The sequence below is a fragment of the Varanus komodoensis genome, unplaced genomic scaffold (genome assembly GCF_004798865.1).
Source record: "Varanus komodoensis strain SLA01 unplaced genomic scaffold, ASM479886v1 scaffold3, whole genome shotgun sequence".
Lineage (NCBI taxonomy): Eukaryota > Metazoa > Chordata > Lepidosauria > Squamata > Varanidae > Varanus > Varanus komodoensis.
The window spans coordinates 58,544,267-58,568,874 of NW_025335761.1; the positions used below are offsets into that span (position 1 = coordinate 58,544,267).

Genomic DNA, 24,608 nt, shown 5'->3' on the forward strand with positions numbered 1-24,608 from the left:
TCCCAAAATAGCATTTGCCCTTTTGGCAGCTGCATTGCATTGTTGCCTCATGTGTTCCACTAGGTTCCAGGCATACAAGCTGTGCTTTTCATATGTATAGGGGTGTCCTTGATGTAACCCGTGGTGCTTCCAGGCAAGCATAACAGCTCAATCACAGCAGGACTTCTGATTTTTCCCAGCTGCTAACACCACCATTGGGAGCTGGGCCCTCTCTGCCTGCGTGCACAGCAGGAAGCGGATGCTGCCAGGCTCAAGGGACGCAGTGTCCGAATGCCCCGCCCCAGGTCTCAGCCATGAAGCTGAATTGAGAGTGATGCAGGACAAATAGAAACATAGAAACAGAGCATGTCAGCAGGGGTCTCCCGGGACATCTAGTCTGACCTCCGGCACCAGCCAGCTCCGCTCACGACATGCCCACCATGTGGACATCCAGCCTATCCTTGAACACCCGCACCGATGGGGCCTCAATGACCTCTCAGGGAAGCCCATTCCCTACCTTCGGGGTCCTAACTGTCAGGAAGCGCTTCCTGGCATCCAAACGGAACCTTGGCTCCCTGAGCTTTGCTCCGTTGGAGCGCGTTCTGCCTTCCCCTGCAGGGGAGAACAGGTCTCTACCCATCTCCATGTGACATCCCCTCACATACCTGTATTTCGCCAACAGATCCCCTCTGAGTCTCCTCTTCTCCAGGCTGAAGAGACCCAGTTCCCTCAGTCTTGCCTCATACGGCATCCCCTGCAAACCGGCCACCAACCTTGTGGCCCTACGCTGCACTGACTCCAACCTGGCTATATCCTTTCTGTAATGAGGGGCCCAAAACTGAACACAATACTCCAATTGCGGGCGCACCAGAGTCGTGTAGAGTGGTAATAATACCTCTCTTGATCTAGAAGCCACACTTCTGGCTATGCAACCAAGGGTGGCATTCGCCCTCTTGACCACCGCATCACACTGCTGGCTCATGTTTAGCCTGCAGTCAACCAGCACCCCGAGGTCCCTTTCACAAGTGCTGCTCTCCAGCCACTTGTCACCTAACCTGTACTTATGACACCTATTCCTATGCCCCAAGTGCAAGACCTTGCACTTATCCACATTGAACGCCATCCTGTTGTCTCCTGCCCGCTTCCATAGTCTGTCCAGATCCTTTTGGATCTGGAATACCTGCTCCTCAGTTGTGGCCACTGCTCCAGTTTTAGTGTCGTCTGTGAATTTGATCAGCAGACTCTTCACCCCTTCTTCCATGTCGTTAATGAAAAGATTAAACAGGATCGGCACCAGGACAGAGCCCTGGGGGACCCCGCTTTTTACTGGCCGTCATCCTGATGATTCCCCGCTAATGGTTACCTTCTGCTTTCGCATCCTTCCTTCCAGGGCACATTCTGACTTTACTGCTTAGAATGCGCCTTTGCTGAACTTCCTGGAGCATAACATTTGAAGAGCTAAAACACAGAGGTCCTGTAACTGACAGCCTCATTAGCTAAAGGGCAGGTTTGCTGGCACCCCTAGGAAGAGGCTGTAGAATCCCATCTTTTCTCCTATTCCTTTCTTTGTCCTAAGAATAAACTATTGTTTTGAAAAACAATTTCCTCTATATTGCTGCTTAGCAGCTGGATTTTAAACAAAATCAGAAACAAATTAAACTTGGATGTTAACCACCCAGAGAGCTTCAGCTAAGGAGTGGTAAAGAAATGAAATAAAGAATTAACAACAACTAATACTAATAATACTTAAGCTATGGAACTCACATGCAGAAAGAAAGTAGTGCTGGATGGCTTTATACAAATTCACTGAGAAGACGATCAGAAGCTACTAGTCCTCATGGCTCTGTGCCACCTCCTGTATCAGAGGTATGACAGTGCAGGAGTGGAAGGCAGCCCTTGCAGTTGCGTCCTGCTTGCCTGTTCCTGCAGGCACATCTGGCTGGCCACTGTGAGATCAGACAGCTGGACTAGCAAGGACTTTGGTCTGACACAGCAGCTCCTTTTCATGTTAGCGCATGGGACCAGAATGCTCAAGACCCCTCTGGCGTGGACAAGGCACATGGGAGAGGCAGGGCTCAGGGAGCACCGGAATGACTGGGCCACCAGGAGGTGCCTTCACAGCCAGCCATGGTGGCATCTGGGCTACTTCGAAACCAGAGCAGCAGTGAGCAGAGCCTGAACAAAGACGAGAGGCTAGGTTGGGACAGAGGCTGCTCTGACGCTGGCACCGTGGGGTTGCTGGGACAGCACTGGGAGACCCAGTCTCAAATCTGCACTGAGCAACCAAACTCACTGGGTGACCCTCAGGCCAGTCCCTACCTCACAGGGTTGTTGTGAGGAAAATCACGGGGGAGAACTCTGAAGGAGAGAAAAGCTATAAAAATATGATTTCTGTTACAGAGGGAGGCTGGAAAACAACGAGGTAAACCTGACCTCTGGCTGAGAGGCAGCCTGATCCGGCCAGGGGTTTTCAGTAGACAGGTCATCCGAGTCGCTCTTTGGAAACAGGCGCTGCTTCAGAAAGTCAATTTCCTGCTCACTTTCTCCCATCTCTTTCACAATGGGCTGCAGAAAACAATAGTTACCATTAGCTGCTTTAAAGCGGATAGTTGGATACACAACCATTTACATCCACAACCCACACCCTTCCGCCCACACCTATGCAGGCCGCAAGGAGAGAATTCAGTGCACTGGAGAAACTATAACAGCTTGTGAAGGTTCTTCTTTCCCATCGAATGAACATGTTAAACTGCTTTTGTAGCAAATCACACCCTTGGTGTATTCAAAAAGATATTCTGTTTTTCTGAGTATTCTGTCTTTTAGTGGATGGGTGCACTTTAGCGCTAAGTAGGAGAGGCATTTTCCCGAAAGGTCATCTATGACCTTCCACTCCTGATTCAGAAACCATACATTTGCTGTTGTGGATATATAGCCCAAGAAGAATACTATTATTATTATTATTATTATTATTATTATTATTATTATTACTGAATCAATGGCATTAAGCAGCAGTGATGACAAGAAGCAGCACAAGGAAGGCATGTGAGCATGTGACTTGCAACGGTGGTTTAGATCCCTCTCAAAAGAGATGTCGAATTTGGGTGCTTTTTAGGAAGAAACAAACTGAAGCATGTCCAGAGAGCAGAGAGCAGGATGGTGAAGGGTCTGGAGACCAGCTCCGTATCCCAAATAGTGGAAAAAGCTGGGGATGCAGAGCCTGGTGCCAAGAGGGGGACTCTGCTACCAGCAAGAGCTGCGCACCAGTGGAAGCCACCTGTCCGGAACACCACAGCTGCATCCTGCACTGAGCAGGAGGCTGAACTAGGGGGCCTCCCAAGTCAAACACTTCCAGCTTTTTGTGGAATAAATGAATACATTTACACTTGGGGTTGATTGCTCAAACGAGGCATAGACCTGTCAGCCAGGCAAATTCTTTTCCTTTCATCACAATCTTTTCCAGAGAATCAAAATGACCAGCTTTGCTCTTCGTTCGGCTGCCGACACAGGATTCATTTTTACCTCGAGCAGAGCATTTTGTTCCACAGTGATTCTCTCTAAAGTCTTCAGCTCTTTCAAGAGTTGCTTTGTCCTTTGGAAGACGGAGAGGGGTTGCGGTTTCATGCCTGGTAGCCGCAGGGTTTCTTTAAAGCGTTGTAAGTCAGCCAGTGTTTTTTGCATGGGATGGATGTGGGCCAATATAACCTAAGGCAAAAGGCACGGAAGCAATAACATGATAGAAAGCTTGGAGCCTACAGCAGCCAGTATACAACCATGGGAGGCTTGACTGGTGGCAAGAAGAAGGGCCTTCCCAGTGGTGGCCCCCAGTCATGGAACAAGCTCTCCATTGAGGCCCAACTTTAATATCTTTTTGGCGCCAGGGGATGTCCTCTGCTGTAGGGCATTTAGTTAGTTTGGAGGCTTTGGTTGGGTTACAGGCCAATCTTACAATTGAAACTTTTTACATTAGTTTTACATTTGGTTTTAAATTTTGTAATCAAATCTTTTATTTCTGTTTCCATTTTATTTTTGTGTGTCGTAAACTGCCCAGAGAGCAGAGAGCTTCAGTCTTTGAGCAGTAAAGAAATTAAACAAACAAACGTTTCCATGTTTATGTATTCAGAGTGCGATCCTATGCATGACTTAACATGCAAAATTTTTTTGCAACTCTCGGCCAGCACGGGTGGCTGGAGAATGCCGGGAGCTGGAGGAATTTTTCCTGCCAAAATATCCAAAGGACTGTGCCCTCCATCAATTTTGCCATGAACTCGCTCACCTGCCCATGTTTCAGATGCTCCTCAGGAGAAAAATCAAGGGTGTCTTCTGAAGGGGACAGGATGGACTTAATTTTCTCAACGTTCTTCTCCATTGCTTTCACTTCGGATTCAACAGCTTCCACATCCTACATTTACAGAAAGGCTCAGATGATCTGTGGATTCCTCACCAAAGCCCATGAAAAGCGGACAGAAGGGTGGGGTGGGGGGCTGATGGAATTGCCAGAGACTCTCAGACCAGGAGCACCGCTCTTTACATGTTTAAGATGCTGTGCATCCTTTGAGAACTGTATCACTCAGCGAGTTGTGCCCATTTTCCAGCAACTCTGATTCTCTGATTCTGCAATTCTGTGGGAGGCATCTAAAGGGACAGCTAAAAGATCATCTAAACGGAACAAAAGAGTTTAGTGGATCAGGCAGGCAAGATCAGCCTGGCTGCAGAGTAAGGCCAGAAGCATGAACAGGCAGCGGGCTAGGAAAACAACGGAGCCAGGGGTTGAGAACATTTTAGAGCCTGGATTATACCAGGGCCAGCTTGCTCTTTGCAGTTCCAGATGGATGGCTCCTCGGCCTAAAAGCCCAAAAGCATTGTGCAGCTATTCTGCCTTCCCTTCCTTATTTTTGTTTTGCTTTTGTGGCATGGAGAAAGACAGGAAAAAAGAACGGGAAAACATGCGAGGGTCACAAGCCGAAAACAAAATCCTCTGGAAGCTCACAACTTCATCTGGAAGCTTCTAAACCAGATTGCTTCTGGCAATCCACCTACGGCACGCCAGTGTTGGGCTGGTGCAGTATTTGCTGCTCTTGACAGGCCGTGGAGAGTCTGGATGGGGAACCACAGACCCACAGGGAGAATTCTGGCCTCCGTGGCGCCACAGATGGCTCTACCCTCCTCCTCACTGGCCACAGGCTGGTGGCTTCCCAGCTTCCCCTCTCCCTTTCCCAGTCTAAAGTTAAAACAGGCTGGTATTTTGGGTGGTTTCAACTATACCATTTGCCTTTGACCCACCAATCACTGGAACTTTATTTGATTTATAGTTCGCCTTATTTCTTTTAGGAACTCAGAGCAGCTTACATCATTCTCTGCCTCCTGGTCTCAGTCCTATCCCCACAACAACAACCCTGTAAGGTAGGTTGGGCTGAGAGTGGGTGACTGATCCAAAGCCACCCAGTTGGCTCCATGGCTGAGTGGGGACTAGAATACAGATTGCCTGAGTCCCAGTCCCATGCTCTTAACCACAACACCACACTGGCCACAAATGACTTCCCTGAAATTAAATTTGGCTCTTGGGTTGAAAGGCTGCCTGAGCATGATAAAAAGTTCTTGTTTGATTGATTTCACGTTTCTCTCTCTCTCTTTCACAGAAGAATGCCAGCACTGTGTAACGAAGCCCAAGTATATGTGAGCAAAATAATTACACATTCTTTCATGTCTGCCCCTACCTCCACTTCTGTTGTTTCCCTTGTGGTGAGATTTAGAATGTAAGCTCTTTGGGGCAGAGAACTGTCCACTTGTGCTTTGCAAAGAGGCTTGTACCTAGGTGGCGCTACTTTGTCTTCCCCTTCTTCTTCTGGTAGGCATGTCATGAGCAGAGCCGGGGGTCAGACTAGATGGCCCGGGAGACCCCTCCTGACTCGCTCTGTTTCCATGTTTCTTTGCCATCATCATTGAAAATAATATATATAACAGCCTTCCCTTAGACAACCCACACTTACATCAGCCAACTGCTGGATGTGTGGAAGGACCTCCATTATTTTCTGTTGCGAGGCTTTGACTTGTTCATTTACTTCATTCAGCTCCTGAATCATCTTTCCAGTCTCAATCAAAGTTGACAACTCCTCCAGTTCTGGGTAAATTGCATCAAGAATGTGTTGCTTTTGTTCTGAATCTTCAAACGCCATCTTGTGGGGCAGGGAGGATGTTGGCAAAAAAGAGAAATATTGAAATGTAAGGCGATCCTACAATTTTGGGATCCTCCAGCTATCTCTTAAATGTCCCAAGTCACAGTTACCTAAAGGGGATTATTAAGGTCAAACAGATTTCTGATTGAAAAATGCATTCACAAGAGAAAAATAAGAGAAACGGACTTGATTCAGGGCACCCCTCGAAGTTCATGCAGGAAGTTTTTGTCAGACGGTGGGTATTTTTGCCTCCTTGCAAAGAGCAGCGCCTTGCGCTGCATCTCAACGGGTGGGATTGCCACAATTCCTCCATGTTTCAAATGGAATCTGGCTCCCAGGCTACAAGAGGCCCAACATGTCTGCTCTACTGAGATAAAAGCATGCATTCCTATCCCTCTTGCACTGACGATGGGACTAGGTACAGGTTCATCCATTTTGTAGGTTACTGAAGCCACTCGCACAGCTTTTTGCACAGTGAGTGCAGAATATAACTGGCATAACCGTGCAAGATACGCAGAAGGAACTCCTCGCATCGAAAGGCCGCATATCCCCCTACCTGGAGCGCACTGGCGTGTTTGTTCAAAACTTTTGCGGAGTCACTTTGACCCTGTTCTGAGAGCAGACGGTTGGTGTTTTCAAGCCAAAAGCGGAAGCACTTCAGGAGTTCATCGCATTCTTCTATTTTGCTAGCAGCCTTGTCCAAAAGAAACAGAAAACATCACACGTCATCTTTACGTCTGTTGAATGCAGCCTTCCCCAACGCGGTGCCCCAGAAGTCGCTGGACTGTGCCTGCCGTAACTCCCGCCTAGCACAGACTGGCAAGTATGGAAAAAGCAGCCCACTCAATCTAGACAATGGGTTTCCTGCTCAGGGTTAGAAATGACTCAGCACAAACCCCTTAGGAACAAGCAGTGCAGATACAGGTGGCATTCATACTAAAAATAGTTTCTGGGCTAGAATATGGAAGCATGATTGACACAGGGCACTGAGGCATGTAGAGGAAATCTGGAAACAGTGAAGTAAGAGGTTAAGGTTTCCCCTTGACGTTAAGTCCAGTCATGCCTGGCTCTAGGGGGCGGTGCTCATCTCCGTTTCCTAGCCGAGGGAGCCAGCGTTTGTCCGCAGACAGTCTCCGTGGTCACGTGGCCGGCATGGCTAAACACCAAGGTGCACAGAATGCCGTTACCTGCCCACCGAAGTGGTACCTGTTTATCTACTTGCATTTATATGCTTTCAAATGGCAAGGTTGGCAGGAGCTGGGAAAGAGTACAGGAGCTCATCCCATCTGTGGATTCAAACTGCCGACCTTTCGATCAACCAGCCCAGCGGCTCAGCGGTTTAACCCACTGAGAAATACCTAAATTAGGTATAGACCTTTCCCTTTTCTGCAAATGTTATTTCCAAAATCATGAGGACTACCAACTTAATTTTGTAGCTCTTGTTGTTTATCAAGGGAAAAAAGGAATTTGTGATCTCCTGGCACTCAAGCTAGATATTTTTGTTATTATTTAGATTTGTTCGAAAGCCACCTATTAGCCTCCAGTTTTGCACATGAGATCAGAATTGCAGGAGGCGAATCTTGAGGGCATAGTGCAAAGCTTTGTGGGGCACAGTTGAGCAACCTGGAGTTCTATGCATGTGCGAATCGTCTTGCCCTTCTTCACATCAGGAAATGCTTCCCACCCTTGTGCAGCCTGTAATTAAAGGAAAACTTGAAATGATGTGCATCCTATCTAATCCCAATGCATATTTAGAATGTGGAAGTTGACTGGATAATTCCGTATCTGTCCATTCCTGTTTCATTCATGGGGCCATCTCGCCCTGCCTTTTGCCCTTCTCCCACGCTGAACATCCACCCATCTCTTACCCTGTTTAGGTTCGCAGTTCTGCGTTCGGCACACTGTGAGACTTGCTGGTACTGCTGCAGGGGGATCATCAAGCGATCCATCAGCTCCTGGGCTTGGCAAGGGTCTTGTTCCACAATGTCTTGAACGTCTGAGTCCAGTTCGTTCATTTTATAATGCCAAAGATCTAGCAGATCCCAGATTCTCTGCATGGAGCAGGCAGAACATGTGAATCAGTGAAAGGGGTACCCTTCCAGTCTGGTGCCTGCTAAAGTGGCTTGAAAGAACGGGGTGCTGGGAACATCTCAACGAAAAGGGGGTTGCATTAATATCTGCACTGATCCACTGCACAAGAACAGAGCAATTTTGCACATGCCATCAAGCTACAGGCCTGAATAATAATTCTAGAACAGCTGCACAAGTTCGAGTTCTAAAAAATTAACTAGAGGATATTCCCCGGGTGACTCCTTTGAGAAACAGGAGCAGAGAAAAAGTTGCTTGACGGCAGGATAACATCCACTTTGATGTTGCTGTGTGGATTATCACAGCCAGCTCGTACAGGCAAGAAAACATTGCTTAGCTAACAGGTGAAGCCTCAGATGATGGCAAGAAGTTGGGGAGAAACCAGTCAAGGGAGGGATCAGATCCCACACAAGGAGATGAGCAGTCATGTTTTTGTCTGCTCTTCCCCAAAGGTCTGGTAGAGCTTTTCAACATGCCATGACAAAACTGCTTTCCTGGATTAAGATGACATGACAAGCCTTCTCTTTTCAAAGAACCTTAATTTGTCATTTTGGCTGAACTGGGGCAAATTGGGGTTAGCTTTATCTATGGTTTGTGCAAACAAGTCAGGTTCAAACTGGCATGTTTAGACAGGTTGGCGTCCTGGCATGTTTAGACAAACAGTATTAGCCATGGTTAATTGACCACATCTCCCGGCTCAGACAAAATAACAAACTTCAGGTCACTGAAAATGGAAAGTGCTTCTGCTTTCCTTGCAGCCATATAAGAAGAGCGAAGGGGAAGGGAGGCAGGCTCGGGCACGAAATGCTAAACCAGAAAGGGGGACGCATTCATCCCAACATGAGAGGCAAACTGCAGGCAAAGAGAGGGTTTCTCAACCTCTGTGTGTCCTAAAATCTGGGATACTTTGCTCATTTCTATGTGATTTGGGCAGACCTGGGTTTAATCAAACAGCTCTGAGGCCGTCGTGTCAAGGCTGAGCATCCGCTTAAGAGAGGGGCCTATTCTTGGATTCAGAAAAGGAAAGCAGGAGCTTACCTTCTGAATTTCTTTAGCCTTGTCGATGTTCTCGCTCTTCTGCTGGAGCATGCTCTCAATCGCTTGGAGGCCTTTGTTAATGTCTTCTATTTTTTTATCTGTGGTGTAGTGTGGGGAAGTTTTCATGAGCTCAGTGCTGACCTAGCAGGGTTAAAAAACAGCGACAATTAAAAGCATGGCCATGGAGGAGGAAGAGCAGGGAAGCGGGAGGAAAATGCGAAGGCAAGCCACTCTGCTATTTCGAAGGGTGACCTTTGCTTCCTTCTTCCTTAGCGAGTCACAGAAATCTGGAAACCATCAGTAGGGAACCTGTTCCAGCAATATTATGCCAAAGCACCTGGACCTCTGGAGGGGAGGAGGAGGTCCGGCGTGCCCTGAACAAAGCTGTTGTGAGCTGTGCTTCTCCCTCCCAGCAGTAATAGTCTCACCTGCACCTCTTTGCCAAATGTCCTTATTTTGCACACAAGCTTCTGAGCATACACAAAGCGAAATGCTGAACCCTCTCTAGCCTTCTTCATCCAAAGCTTTGCTTATGAATCCCTCTGCACCTATCCCTGGGGGAAGGAGCACTGTGGAAGCGGGCACACCTGTGTGCCCCCAAGAGACCCCAACTGGGCCAACTCTTGACTGCAAGAATGGACTATTGGGTCCACCTCCACAGGAGCCGGGAGTTCCCCATCCGACAGACTCCCCATCTCTTCCTCCTTCCCATGGGCAGGATGACCGGCCCCCTCAGCTGCCCTTGAACCAGCCTCTCCCAGAGCAGGCACAGGGCCTTGGGCTGCCGCTGGAAATGGGTCCGTTCCATCTTGTTATCAAAGCTCTGAGCTCTCAGTCCCTCCAGAAGAGGCATCCTCCCCTGCACACATCCCTTCCTTGGATTCGGAGCCGTCAGTCCAGCCGAAACCGCTGGCCTCTCGGGCACGCCTGAGATTTGCCAGAACGTGCACACACGGCACAAACCTTGCCGAGGGGCTCCCCGAGTCCAGGGCCCCGAGGCAGCCAGGGAGAGCCGGGGCCGAGGAGGGACGTGGGGAGGGCCTCAGCGGCCGAAGCCCAAGTGCAGAGTGGCTCAGCTCCAGCCAACTGCCAGGCACAGAGGCCCCTGCCTGAGGAATACGGGCTCCTTGGAGTAAAGACAGACTTGTGAGCCTTTCCTCATTGCAATGTGTCCTTCCATCGCACTATTGGTGGGGGTCTGAAGGCTCAGACTTAAAGGGACTAAGAGATCTGGAGCAGGCCAGTACCCAGCCTGGTATTCCTCATCCCTTGCATGCCCTGTGTTTGTGCTACCCACTGACACTGCTGTTAGTGGTCACCCCAAAAGCCCCTGCGGCGAAGGGGCAAGAGTGCTGCCGCACTGGGGACCTGGGAGATCGTAGTCCCCACCCGGCCATGAAGCTCACCAAGTGACTTTGGGCTAGTCACGAACCCTCAACCGCACCTACCTCACAGGGTTGCTGTTGTGAGGATAAGAAGGAGAGCCTTGGAAGCTGCTCTGGTTTCCTTGCAAGAGGAAGGCAGGTAAAGTATACACAGGATGGGATACCAAAGCAATTCTCAGCAGCTCTGGCCTTACGCTGCCGCAACCTGGATATGGACAGGCCGTGGCATCCACCCCTTTTTTCTGCATGCTTCCCTATCTGCTTTTCTTTCACACGATCATCACAATATTATTTATTTGGTTGCTTGTTTCATTTATACACTGCCCAATAGCCGAGGCTCTCTGGGCAGTTAACAAAATTTAATTCCGTCACACTGCTATTATTGCCTTTCTATCCCACCAACCACTGAAAATCTCTGGGTGGTTTATAACAGCTCATAAAACAGAGGATGGTTGATAAGCAGAACCCTGGCAGGTTAGGAAAAGGCTGCAGAATTGCGTTTTCTGTCTGAATGCCATAAAGAGCTGAGCCGGACCCTCTCGCCCAAGCGGTCCCGAGTCGGACTCAGGGCATCCACCAGCCAATAGGATTTGCTATGGGGAAGTGTGATAAGACGTCCCCACACAAGTCCTTTGGAAACTAGTACAGAAGGATAGGCAGTCCTTGCTATTGGAAGTAATATACAGTCATACGGACAAGACACCATTGCAGCTTGTTCAGCTGTGGATTTTTCTCACCCCCTTTTAGGGGCATCTTTCAGTGGCAGCCGGTTCCACGAAGGAGGATCTCCCAAAGCTGCAGCATAATTGAAGCCAAGCAGTTTCAGAGCAACTGCTGGGGGCTGTCAGGGACCTCCGATGAGCTACCCAAATGTCTGTCAAGAGCGAGCAGGGAATACTTGTAGCAAACCTCCAGCATTAGCCTTTTCAAACATTGGAACAAAAGCTACAGCGTTTACCTTTTCTTCCAGGTTTTGCAAGGTTTCCTTGCAATCGTCCAAATGTCTTTCGATCTCAAGTGGAACGATTGTATACATTTCAGCATACTTGATCCGCAGCTTCTCCATGATCTGATCCAGAGTTTGCTTCTGACAATCGATTGCTCTCTGAATCTCCTAACATGCAGAAAGCATATAGTTTTTACGGGGCTTCACGCTGCAGCTTTCTCCTCACAAAGCCTCATTTTCACTACCCAGGCAGGGCAGGTTAAACCTGAGAGATGCTCACTTTGTTTAGTCATGATGCTTTTCAACTCGCCAAGAATAAATTAAACCTGATATCATTGCATTGTCCTCGTCAAGGCTTATTGAAAGATGAAATAATATCTCGAGCAGTCGTAATACCTCTCTATGATTAAGCAGTAAAGGGTGCATTTGTTCCAAAAGAGAAGAAACCCTCAAAACCTTTTTCTAAATTAAGGTTTAGCAATAATGAAATGCTGACCCCCCAAAAAACACAACTTAGTCACTTTTATGTCAGCAAAACCAACGGATCAGTGCAAAACTGTCAGTTCCTGTTCTTCGTGAAGGGTATCATTTTCCAGAGGTAAAAGAAGCTTCACAGTTGACTACTATTTGTGGCCTAGAAATGTAATCTCCTCTATCTCCCCTGATGGAAATAACTGAAAGGAAATACATTTGGGACCAAATTTCTGGTCCTGCTGCTGGAAAATGCATGTTGCTTTCAATCATTTGCCCTAATTCTGAGACATTTCCCTGCTATCAGCATATGGAATTTTGGGATTCATGTCCAAGGCAACATCTTGCATAGCAACACAATGGAAGTGGAAAGTCTTTGTTCTTCTAATAGCCCACAAAGAAGTCAGTTGTAACAATGCCGTATTCTGTTACTCTAGGCGGCAGGACAAGAATTACTGGGTGGAAATGCCAAGGAAGCAGATTTCGGCTAAGCATTAGGAGACCTTTCTACAGAAGAAGAGGGCTTGGCAGTGGAGCAGACCGCTCGGGAAGTGGCGGGTTCTTTGTCACTGGACTTATATAATAGAAAAACTGGGAAGCCATGCTGTAGCCGCGACTTCCTGCACCAAGTGGGGACTGACCAAGAGGACCTCCAAGGATCCGTCCCATTTTAACATTCGAAGAGTTTATTTTCCTTCAGGTTTGCAACTCTCAGGTAGCCCAATGAGCAATTCTAAGGACAACTTTCTGAACTGTAAAAAACAGTGGAGGGAAACATGCAAATACAACCCTAACCCTGGACCAGAACTAGTTTGGTTTTCATTGCTAGAGCCTAGGAAGGAAGGAGAAAAAGAGCAACCCAAATCTACACACAGAGAAGATCCCTTCCATCCCTTCTGCTCAAAGGAGCATCTTCTCCCCCTTTTCTCTTTTCTAACTCCCATTCTGTTCCAGATAGGCAGTGGGACCATGTTCCCCATCACTTCAGAAGTCAGCAAAAATGGATAAATAATTTTTTCCATGTTTTATTTTCCCTCTAAGAAGCCCAGACACCAATTATTCTCTTTCTTCCCTCGTTCCTCCTATTCCACCCCATTCCACACTCCAAACTCAGTCACGGCTTTGGAGTTCAGACATGATTTTCAAAGCACCTCATTACATCCACTGTCAGGGTTGACTTGAAATGCACTTTATCTTCAGGCTTTCTCAACGTTCATGTATGGTTCCAATACCCTGGATGCAGACGTGGTTCTAATTCCCCTGAAGGGTGATTTTAACACATTTTAAATTCTTTTTTTAAGAAAACAAAACTGTGTCAGCCTTTAGTGATAACAGGTTTCTCCTAAACACCCAGAGTTCCACGTGAAAAGATCCCTCGTATATAAATCTGGTTCGCATGAATGAAAATCACATCCACCTAAATTAAAGCTTTCTTTGTAACAAATGCTAGAGATTTTTGCTTGGTGTTTCATTAGGGCTGAAGACTCAGGGAACAAACCCACGCACGCTTACAGAGGCCTTGCACGTTCCAAAGGGAGCTGCTCCCAACCCTTAGCTGTGATATTGTTGCAAAAGAAAGTCAGCAGGTATTTTACCAACCTCCAGATCTGCTGCCTTTCCCTCCAGCGCTGTGCCCGGAAGTAACAACATGGTCTCCAGCAAAGAATTCTTCACAGCACTTATTTCTTCATTAACTTTGGCCCGCTCTGCAATCTCAGACTGCACAGCATCCTTTTGCTTTTGAACCTTTTGACAGATCCTGAGAAAATTGCATTGGACATAATATTCAGTAAACCAGGTCAGCTCTAGCTTCTCCACTGACACCATTTTCTATGCCCCCATTTCCAACCAACACAACCAACTTGCATTCCAGAGAACGAATACCGCTGGGTCCCTCCATCTTGAAAACAATTCAGGTTGTATTTAGTAATCAATTAATCCTATTCTCTCTAAAAACCTTATGCAGCTATCAGATAATCTGGAAGCCATAGTTCCAATCAAAAGCAAACGGAATGCAAAATGTATAAAAATCAGAGGAATTCTTTTCCCAACATACTCGTTCATACATACTCTGTGATTCGGTCTTGCATGGTCTGAATTTCACACACAACAGGAATGTTTCCTCCTTTTTCAGGTGGACATTCAGGGACATTTAGTATGCTTCTCAAGCGGTGGGATATTACATGTAGCAGTAATTTCTCAGCATCCACACTTTCCTTGTAGTAGTTTGCTGCTTCCAGAAACTCTCCCAGTTCTTCTTTGGTGGCTCTCTCTTTTTCTCTGGGGCTTTCAGGCAGTTCCTCCAGAAAATTGTCTAGAATGATTGCTTCTCGTTCCATCTGACAAAAAAAAGGGGTAGCAAAGTCAGAACAAATCAATGAAATGGGAGGAAAGGTTACTCATTCAAGTTTGCAATCCTGCATGCACTTATCTGGATGTAGACTGCATCGAATGCACTAGCACTTACATCTGAGTAAATGTGCTTAGGACACCTCCTAAAAGAAACCATAATGCATTTTCTTTCACATGGAGAATATACCGGCCATGATTATTTATGGCTCCCAGTAAATGCTCCCAATGCACCCTGTACAGCAGGGGTCTCAAACTCAACTTACCTGGGGGCCGCCGGAAGTAGAGTCTGGGTGAGGCTGGGCCGCATCAAGTATTCCACCCCCGCGGTGGTGGGGGGCCGCTCATCCGGAGGCCGGCCCGGGCGCCGCTGGCACTTTGAAGGCCGCAGGGCCCCCCCCCGTGCCCCGCCCGTCCCGGCAATGGGCCCACGGGCCGCGAGTTTGAGACCCCTGCTGTACAGCAACCTCCCCCAACCTGGTGGCCTGCAAAAGCATTTGGACTGCAACTCCCAGAATTCCCATCCAGCAGGGCCATGGACCGGAAATTCTGGGTGCTGCAGTCCAAGGTTGGGGAAGGATGCTGTATGGCCCTGCTTCAAAATCCTGCTACCTTTTGTGTGCTCCATTCTACTCCTCCTCTTCCTTGGTCTTCTGACTCCCCAAAGCATAGCTTGTTGTTCCAGCCTGCTTACATTTCCCCCCTCACCTTTTCTGCTCCTGAGGGAGAGGCATGTTTGAATTTTAAAGGTGGGAAGAACACCTCCCGGCAGTTCCTCCACCATATAATCAGCCTGCTTACTGTCACTCTCTGATGCTCGACCAATTTCACACCAATTTCCACCCTCTTTGATAATGCGGCAGGGAGGATGCTATTCGACACGAAGGGGCGGCCAGCCCTCATTTATGCTGCAGATGCAGTTTGGCTGATGTCTACGAAATGGTTGAGGCGATAGACTAAGAGTGTAGTCCTAGCTAGGCCTGTTTAGGCAGAAAAAACTCCAAGGACTCCCAGCATCCACAGCAGCTGTGCAAGACTTTCTGAAAGCTTAAGGATTTTTCTGTCTAAACATGCACTCTTTGAAAAGAATACTGAAGAACAGGCTGGGAATATTCTGGCATTCTTTAGCCATAGGTGACAAGGATTCAGACATAATTGTTATAAGAAAGATGGAAGTTTTGAGGAAAGAAGCCAAGACAGGAACAGACGGAGTTGTTCTAGACCCAGGCAAACCTTTGGGCCATCAGTCCTCCAGTGTCTCTCTCCAGTGTGTGGGGCAGAAGAAAAGCCTTTCTTATCATCCCTTGCGAGATCTTTTAAGGGGGAAAGGCCAGGGATCCAGGGGCTAAACCAAAACCTACTGACCTGTTTCCCTTCCTGTGCATGTGACAATCAAAATAATCTTTCAAGGCAAACCACCTTGAAAGTATCATGTGGGTCAGAGAGGCTGCTAAGCTACTCACCTCTTCATTCACGGCTTTCCATTCCTGGCTCTGCTCGTCACATTTCCCTTCCCATTCTTTGGCGGCGTTGAGCAGGTAAACCCACTTGAGCCACAAGGTGGACACAAGGGTGACGATCCAGGTGCGGACGCCCTCTTTGCACACCGAGCTCAGCTGTCCCGAATCTTGCCGCAACTTCATCAGATCCTGCTCAGTTGAAACCAGCTGGGAGACAAGCAGCTTTAAGAGAAACATGTCATTATTTATTATTTATTCATTAAAAGCCTTTATAGGCTATCCATTACAAGCATCTTGGGATGGGTTAGGAGGAGGAGGAGGAGGAGGAGGAGATAAACAAAAACAAGGCCCTGCATCCAACCTCAATGATAAAACCCAGAATAAAACCAATTAAACGTTAAAATGATGGGGAAAAGGTTTTCACCTGACCTATTACTGCATCTCTCTCACCATGTCTGATTTTATAATCACTCCAGTTTTGCTTCACAGCAACCCTGTGAGGTAGGCTGGGCTGAGAGGCCATGACTGGCCCGAGGTCACCCGCTGGACTTTTTGGCTGAGGGGGGCTAGAACCCGGGTCGCCTAAGCACTATGCCGCAGAGGCTCTCCATAAGGGCGAGGAAAGCAAACACTGAGCTTAACCAAGCAATCCCAAGCACATCTACTCAGAAATAACACCGGCCAAGTTCAAAGGGACTGACTGCCAGGTAAGCCTGCACAGGACGGGACCGTGCATGTCTGTTCCTCCGAACTTCGTGCACATCCCTTCGTATTCAGTGGGACATGAGCTGGCACAGGATTTCAGCTGCATTTTCTTCTGCTTTGCCCATGCCCTCGCAAAATCCATGCAGGAGCACTTGCGGCAATGCATTTAAAAAGGCAAGTTGAAACTGTACAAGACAGGTAAAACAGTACAGAGGTAAAGTCAACATAATGAACTAAAACATGTCGTGTTTAATAGCCAAGTCCTAATCGCACCTCTGGGGACTCAAAAGTGAGCATCTCCCTTTGGACAGGCCCTGGTTTAGGCGTTTAAATGAAATAACCAGCACCTTGAAGGGGGCGTTGAAACAGATAGGAAGCCGTTTCCAGACTGGTGCTTTTTTTATTTATTAGGTGTGCATCTTGCTTTCGTCTCGCAATAAACTCAGGGTGGCTTACATAATTCTCCTCCTCCTGCTCTCTTAGCTTATCCGCACCACAACAACCCTGTGAGGTAGGTTGGACTGAAAGTCTGTGACTGGTCCAGCCACCCAGTTGGCTCCATGGCTGAGAAGGGACTAGAACCCAGGTTGCCTGAGTCCCAGTCCCGCACTCCTGACCACAGCACCACACTGGCTCTCACACTGGTGTTGTCTGGTCTATAAAACACACCCCATTGAACTTGCAGATTCCACAACAGGGGGACACCTCGCAAAACGTTCCCACTTCTTAGTTCTGCTTCTTTTTCCGCTACTCATGCGCAAACATATGACTTTAATCACTGCATGACTTTTATTGTTACATCCAGTTTGGCGCTTAGCCTGACCAACTATAGGGAACTGTCATTCATGATTCTCTTGATAATGTGCATTAAGTGCTTTGAAGCCTGCAATAAATGCTTTGCAAGTGTGACAACCCTCGTTATTATCAACCTCACCTTGCTTTGTTCGGAGAGCTCCAAAGCTTCTTTGTAAGACACCGGAGTACGATAGAAGGATTTCCAGAGCACCTTTTCCACATTGTTCAGATTAGTACGTATCACCTCTTTGGACTTTTTGAAGCTGTGGTATTTTGCCAAATATCTACGGATGCAACAGGAGTACATTAAAAAAGTGTCCATTTTTGTCAAGTGAAATGCTTTCTTTTTTTTCCTCTTTGGAGTCAACCACAGAATTCTCTTTTAGCCACTGGCATAAACTAAATTTTATACAAAAGAAGAGAAAATGGCTGATCTGGGGGAACCATTCTGAGGATAGCTGGTGTTACTGGAGGTTCGGTACCATCCTGAGTCCCTCTTGGTTCTTAACGACAGTGTTTAATTTGGGGAAGGGGATTAGAGTTGTTATTCTTGCTGTTAATTACGAGCCTTTCACATCAGGGGTGGGAAAGCTCTCAGGCCTGAACACCAAATGCAGCCCACCTGCAGACACCGTCCAGCCATTTGGGGCTCCCTAGAAGACCCCACCCCTTTCCCTAACCTCCTGGCTTCCAGGCAGTTCTCCCACCCCCTTTTAAGAGACAGAAGTGGCTCTCCTGTCCTTTGGCTGCAAGCAGCAGAGGTTTGAGCTACAAGATGCTGGCTGCTTTTCTAGTTCCCCCAGCCTCTTTCCCTGCCCCTCCACCCCGGGAATGCAGCCCCTGCCCCCGAGACTTGCTTCCAACACTAAATCTGTCCCTCAGTCTGGAAGAAGGCCCTTCCTGGTGCTGCTTCTGTAGTACCAGCCATTGTTCTCTGAGTCAGACCAGTGAGTTCTGGGTGGGCCCCAGGAATGGCGACCTGGCAGGGGAAAGACCTTGCTGGAAAAACCTCCAGGGAGAAAACCTGCATGCAGTTGCTGTCAGGATAAGGCTACCAGTGGGGCGGTGGCACTTCCAGGGCCTCCATTGCAGTAGGTGCAGCAAACGGCTGCACGTTCTTATCACTGCAGGCACACGCCGGCATGCAGGGCAACCCACGTGCAATTCCTGGCACCGCCAGGTCGGGCTGAGAAAGACTCCCGGGCAAAACCTGGAGAGCCGGTGTCATCCTTCCCAACCTGGCGCCCTCCAGACATTTTGGACGAACTCTCAGCATGGCAGCCCACTGGCCTTGCTGAGGTTTTATTTTATTTATTTATTTATCAAAAGCTTTTCTATCCCATCCCCTACAGAACATCTCAGGACGGTTTACAATAAATAAATTGAACAGAACAGCCCCACAGCATTCGACCACTAACATACTACAACCCCAGATAAAATCAATTAAACATTAAAATAATGGGAAAATAAAAAGGGTTTTGCCTGACGCTGAAAAGAATGTAACATCAGTGCCAGGAAAACCTCCCTGGGGAGCATGTTCCACAGCCGGGGCGCCACCGCAGAGAAGGCCCTCCTCCAGGTACTCTCCCTCCTAAGCTCCTTGGAGGGCTCCCAGAGTAGGGCCTCTGCCTCCAATCTCAAGGGGCAGGCTGGCACGTAGGGAAGGAGGCGCTCCTTCAGGTATCCCAGACCCAAGCCATTTAGGGCTTCATAGGTCATCATCAGCACCTTAAATTGGGCCCAGACTTCAACTGGTAGCCAGTGTAACCGGTAGAGGACCGGCGTTATATGTGAAAATCAGCTAGTCCCTGTTAGCATCCTGGCAGCTCTGTTCTGAACCAATTGAAGTATCTGGTCCGTCTTCAAGGGCAGCCCCACGTGGAGCACATTACGGTAATCCAACCAGGAACTTAAAAACATTTGGAGGACACCGGGTCAGGAAGGGCTGGTGCAGAGAACACTGGAGCAAGGATCCGACCCAGGACATAGACTCCTGAAGCAATGCTGTCCATCCCCTACCTCTGCATAGCAGATCTGCTCTTTCGTTCCTGTTCTCTTACGACCAAATTCCTCGCAACCAGATCATTCAAAGCTTTTTCCGGTTGCAATCTGGCTTTTGCTTTCATCTTCTTTTGCAGTGCAGAGATCAGGGCTTCTCCTTCAGCCTTCGCAGTCTCAAATTCTTCTTGTTTCTTCTGAAAGAGGTGGCCAGACCCATCTTCTAGTTTATCCAAGTCAAATGGAGCAGTGGGGAGACGGGCTTCACACTGACGGAGGAGGCCAGCGGCCTTCTGAACAGCTTCAGTGTAAAGCTTCACAGTCCGGCAAGCTTCGTCTAAGGTGCTCTGTACAGGTAAATAAGGATGAAAATGAAACAGGGTTCCAGGGACAGAAAAAGAGGAACCTCTTCTCCCAGATGTTTTAATGTTCTGTCGCTTTAAGATCCAGCACCGCAGCTCAGTTCCACAGCCTGACCTTTCAGACATCAAGTTAATTAGTACCAGCAGAGCCTTTCCAGTGGTGGCTCCAGACTAGGAATGACCTTCCCTGAAATGTCTGTGTCTCACTTTCTCTTTATAATGGGCAGGTAGAGACACGCTGGACATTGATGTTTAAAATATATTCCCCAGAGATTTCAGCTGCCTGTGCTTTTTTTGTAAACCAGTCAAAAGAAAAAAGTTTAACTTAGAGTAGTGCTTAAATAAGTACAGAAATAAACTACTGAGTGATGTTAAGCCTGCCACAAGAGGGCAGGGCCAAAAAAACCTGTCCAGGAACAAGAGGGCACACAGACAGCCGCCTGGTCCCTGGCTTGGCAGACTACAGGGAAAACAATAACTGATATTCATAGTGGCTTACTAAAGCCAAAAGTGAAGACAAATAAAACAGTATCGAAATACACAGATATAGACAACTCAAGACATCAGCAGTAAAGCATCCAAAATCATTCCTTTTTAAAACCTGCCGTAAACTTTGAAGAACAGAAGTTTTCCCTTGGTATCTGAATATTTTTAGAATTGTTCCAGATAAATATGTATAGGGAAAACATGCCACAGTGAAAAAGACCACATTTAGGTTAGCCATCAACCTAAGTTCTGAAGGTGGGTTGGGACAAAACCCAGTGGAATCTGTCCCTCTAGTATTTGCAGACTTTGGCTGGTGCTTGGCTTGATCTTGAAAAGGAAGCCAAGCACAAAAGGAAGTCGGCAGTCTTGCAGAATTAAGACTGCACAGTTGGCAACTTATTCTGTGTCAAGTGGAGAAGCACAAACAACGGTGCAGAAGAGGCTTAGGCTTAGGTTAGGCACCCCATAAACACTGGGTTGGCTGTTCTCACCCTGAGCTCGCACTCAGCACTCTGGCAAAGTGGGCCAGAGTCTGGGCAAAGGAGCCCAGGGAATTCAACAGATCTCCATCCGCCAAAGGGATTCCTCTGCACCCTAAGCCAGCATCTACCAACACTCAAGACACATGCAGCTTCATAGATTCCTCCAGTATCAGGCCATTTTGGACATTTCTGGACTTCAACTGATACAGACAGTCGAACCTTGACTTTCATGGTTTTAACTTTTGCGGATTTGATTATTTGCGAGTTTGCAGCCAATCATTAAATGGGAGTTCCTTTTGGAGGGCTCGGGTGTAAGCCAGGCCCTTCCTGTGGACCGCCCTGGCTGCAGCAGCATCACCCGGCCCTCCTCCCTCACGGGGAGAGGCTGGGTCAGTGTTCCAACTCAGCCACGCCTAGCAGGCAACCGGGTTTAAGAGCTAAGCTTTGGAGAAGCTTATCCTGCCTTTTTCCTATGAAGGGCTCAAGGCAGCTTACATCATTCTCCTCCTCCATCTTGTCCCCACAACAACAACCCTGTGAGGTAGGCTGGGCTGAGAGTCTGTGACTGGCCCAGAGTCACCCAGTCGGCTCCATGGCTGAGCGGGGACTAGAATCCAGATCGTCTGAGTCCCAGTCCTGCACTGTTCACCACTGGCTCTCCAGCCATATTTGCATTTTTCCCACTTTCATGGGGATCCTACTACCCTTCTCCACAAATGTGGAGGGCCAACTATATTCAACGGATTCCTTAGCTGGTTTGCATCATGCAACAATCCCAAAGCGAGGTATAAGCAAACAAACATAGTAAAACAATTCAGGATTTTATATGCGCACACCCATTCAGAAAAGTGGTTTAGTGTTACTTAAAAGATTGCTTTAAAATGGTCATAAAATGCCACCTTCTACAAAGGTGGAATGTGAAAAGTTATGGTCGGTTCAATTGCCCCAACATTTTCGATCCATCTCAAAACCACACCCCTTGAAGATGGAGAACAGCGCTCGGGACATCACCTGTGCTGCTCTCAGAAAAGTTGGGCTTGCTTTAGTACGAAAAGGGATGGGAGCAGCACCAAGAAAGCAAGGGAGGAAAAGAAATGGATGTGGACATCTTTGGCTGGACCACTCGTGAAATGTGCGTGAACAGACCACGGCAATTCCACAATAAACCCCTCAATTCGGACAAGGCGTACAGAAAGGTTGCCAAGGTAAACTCCATATTGAGGATTACTTACTTGACGCGCAGCAAGGTCAGCTTTCAGCTGTTTCTTCAGGTTCTTCAGTGCCTCTGCTTCCTTTGCCAGACCCTCAGGAGCAGGTAATTCTCTTTCCTTGTCTATTAAATGTTCAGCAATGCGCGATTCTGCTTTCACAGCATCTTCAAGCACTTTGCAGTACAGCTTTTCATGGGAAATTGACTGACTGTCCAAGTCAAGTAGGACAGGCTGCTGAAGCTCAGATTTAATTTGCTGCAATGCCCTTAAACTTTGATCCAGCTCACTCTGCAAACCTTGCTCAGATCTGCATTTTTCCTGACTGGCCAATATGTTAGATTGGATCTTTCCCGACAATTCATCTATTTTTGCCTCCAGGCTCTTTATTTGCCGCAGCTTGGCCTCTTTGAGAGAGGTGTTAAAGGACTCATTTTTATCTAACAGCCTGAGTACCTCCTCAGTTAAGTATCTGGCATGTTTCACTCTCCAGCTCAAAACCTTTCCTGATACCAGACAGGTTTCAGAGGGAGAGGCAGAACCATCTTTCCAAGCATCCCAGTCTTTCTGTATATTGTCGACCATGGTCAAAAGCCCATCAAGCGCTGTCTGGTACCTTTCACCTTCTGCACAAAAGTGATCGAAGCGTTTAAGCATCTGCTCAAGGTTATTCTTCATTTTGCAAAACTGGCTTTGCAATTCATCAAGGTGTGATGCGTCCCACTTCAGGCCGAGGCAATCCCAAATCTCCTTGTATCTGCCCAACTGTGATAAATCGGACTGGATCCGTAAAGCTCTCTCTTGAAGCAGGTTCAATTTCTTCTTTACCCCTTCATCTGTTGGCAACAGTGCCTCTGGGTCCAGTTCCAGGCCCTTTGCCTGGAGGCAGCTGAGGTCCTGCTGCAAGGCCGCCATTTTTTCCGAGAGCTTTTCACAGGCATCTAGCTTGTTTTGCGCTGCACCGTACTTAATTTGCATCAGCCTACAGGCTCTCTTAGCTCTGTTCTTAAGGCTACTCAAACAGTCTTTCAGAAACAGCTGCTCAAATATATTTAGCCTCTCAGCTGGTTCCCTGCAGCTGGCATCCACGAGGTCTTCCAAATCCTCCATCTCCTTGGGAATCTTTTCCATACTGGCCCGCCAATGGTCAAGCTCAGACTTCAGGCTTGTTTTGCCAGCCTCTAGAGTGGCCGCCTGCTCTGCCTTCTGAAGTTGGGTTTCAACCTTTTCCATCTCGGCAAAAAGCTCGCTCCTCTTTCCGAGCTGCGGTTCCAACTGCTGCATCTTCTGAACTAATTTCCGCACTAGACCTTGGTAGTGGGTTTGCAGCTTCCGTAAAAGCAAAGTGAGCGAGGAAGCTTCCTGGGAGGCCAACTGGGGAGCGATGCTTTGCACCTCCTCTGCCAGCCGCACAAGCACTGGCTTTTTCTCCTCGGTCGCACGGATCAGAGCCTTACAGCTCTCGATTTGTGATGCAACATCCTCTGGAAAAAGAGCCACTGCCTCATCCAGATGGAGCACTGAGACCCTGGCCCACAAAATGGCCTCTTCTACCTTCTTTGTAATTTCGTATGCCCGGGGGTGGGCAGGGATCGGGGCGCCCTCCCTGGGTGTCAGCTGCTCCAGTTCCTCCACCTGGTTCAGCAAATCATTGATCATGCTTTCCAGGGCTTTCTTCCCTGGATCGCGCCAAATCCTTTTCATCCACACCTCAGCACCTCTTTTTAACAGAGAGACACTATGTTTAAGTGCCTGCAGGTCAGTGGCCATCAAAGAGGAGTGCAAAGGGTCTTCTCCATCGGGGCTGTCCAGGCCTGTTTGCAAACGGTACTGCTTCTGCAGCAACCTTTGCAGGTCCTCAGCTTTGCCCATAAAATGTTTAAATTCGTCGGCTTCAGCTGCTACGCGGAACTGGCTCCTTTGGAGTGACTCCTCCAGCTGTCTCCACCACTGTTCAGCTTGATTCACCTGGCTTTGCGTTAATTCCTTGTCCATCCAGGTAAGGGGCCTAGATAAGCTTTCTTGTTCAGATTTCAGCGTGTTTAAAAGCCATTTCTCTTTTTCGACAGAAGCCAAGCACTTCTTAATATTCTCCAGGAGAGCTGCATCTTCTATTGGTCCTCGTCTATGGGGGGAAAGGAAAAAAATAAAGATCTAAGTATATTTTGAGGGCATTTTTCCTGCTAAACAGCTACTCAGAAGCATATTTGATAGGCACTAACAAATCAGAAAGCCACTTTATACAGAATACAACTTTCACAGCCATGATGTGCACAATTTCAACATGCAAGTATAGCCAGCGTCCTTAGGAAGAAAAGGCACTTCTACACATAAGCTTTTACTACAACAGTGATAAATCAGGACTTCCCCATTTACGTGGACTGATTGTTTGCATGTTTATCCAGCAGTCCTGCTTGGTCCACCGGGTCTTATTAGTCAGCCCACAAAGGATTGCCCAAGAGAATTAAACAGGTCATCTAATCAGTCAGTGGTGTGATCCTATTTGCTTGGAACCAAGCCCCACAGTGTTCAGTGGGATGTGCACCCAGGGGGGTACGCTAGGGGTAGCAACCTCAAAGGGTGTCCATCCTTTAAAAGCACAGTCTCCTCAGAATGCCCAGCTCTATGTTTCCCCTCTGCCTCTGCCTCTTCGTTCTGCTGATGTGCCTACCTAACTCGGTGT

General features: G+C 47.9%; 1 protein-coding gene across 11 annotated transcripts in view; it reads right to left on the bottom strand.

The window, feature by feature from the left end:
- SYNE2 (spectrin repeat containing nuclear envelope protein 2) overlaps positions 1–24,608 on the bottom strand; it is a 289,020-nt gene that overhangs the window by 125,361 nt on the left and 139,051 nt on the right. For 10 of the 11 annotated variants that reach the window (XM_044435614.1, XM_044435613.1, XM_044435615.1 and 7 more), the window contains 14 exons: positions 21,950–24,050; positions 19,409–19,734; positions 17,529–17,673; positions 15,893–16,111; positions 14,151–14,419; positions 13,680–13,839; positions 11,622–11,777; positions 9,279–9,419; positions 8,021–8,203; positions 6,709–6,846; positions 5,967–6,152; positions 4,253–4,378; positions 3,499–3,681; positions 2,413–2,544 (listed from right to left, as the gene is read on the bottom strand). In XM_044435614.1, the coding sequence (XP_044291549.1) occupies positions 2,413–2,544; positions 3,499–3,681; positions 4,253–4,378; positions 5,967–6,152; positions 6,709–6,846; positions 8,021–8,203; positions 9,279–9,419; positions 11,622–11,777; positions 13,680–13,839; positions 14,151–14,419; positions 15,893–16,111; positions 17,529–17,673; positions 19,409–19,734; positions 21,950–24,050 (4,465 nt within the window). The remainder of the gene's footprint in view (positions 1–2,412; positions 2,545–3,498; positions 3,682–4,252; positions 4,379–5,966; positions 6,153–6,708; positions 6,847–8,020; positions 8,204–9,278; positions 9,420–11,621; positions 11,778–13,679; positions 13,840–14,150; positions 14,420–15,892; positions 16,112–17,528; positions 17,674–19,408; positions 19,735–21,949; positions 24,051–24,608) is intronic. The other variant, XM_044435616.1, reaches the window with a different exon arrangement.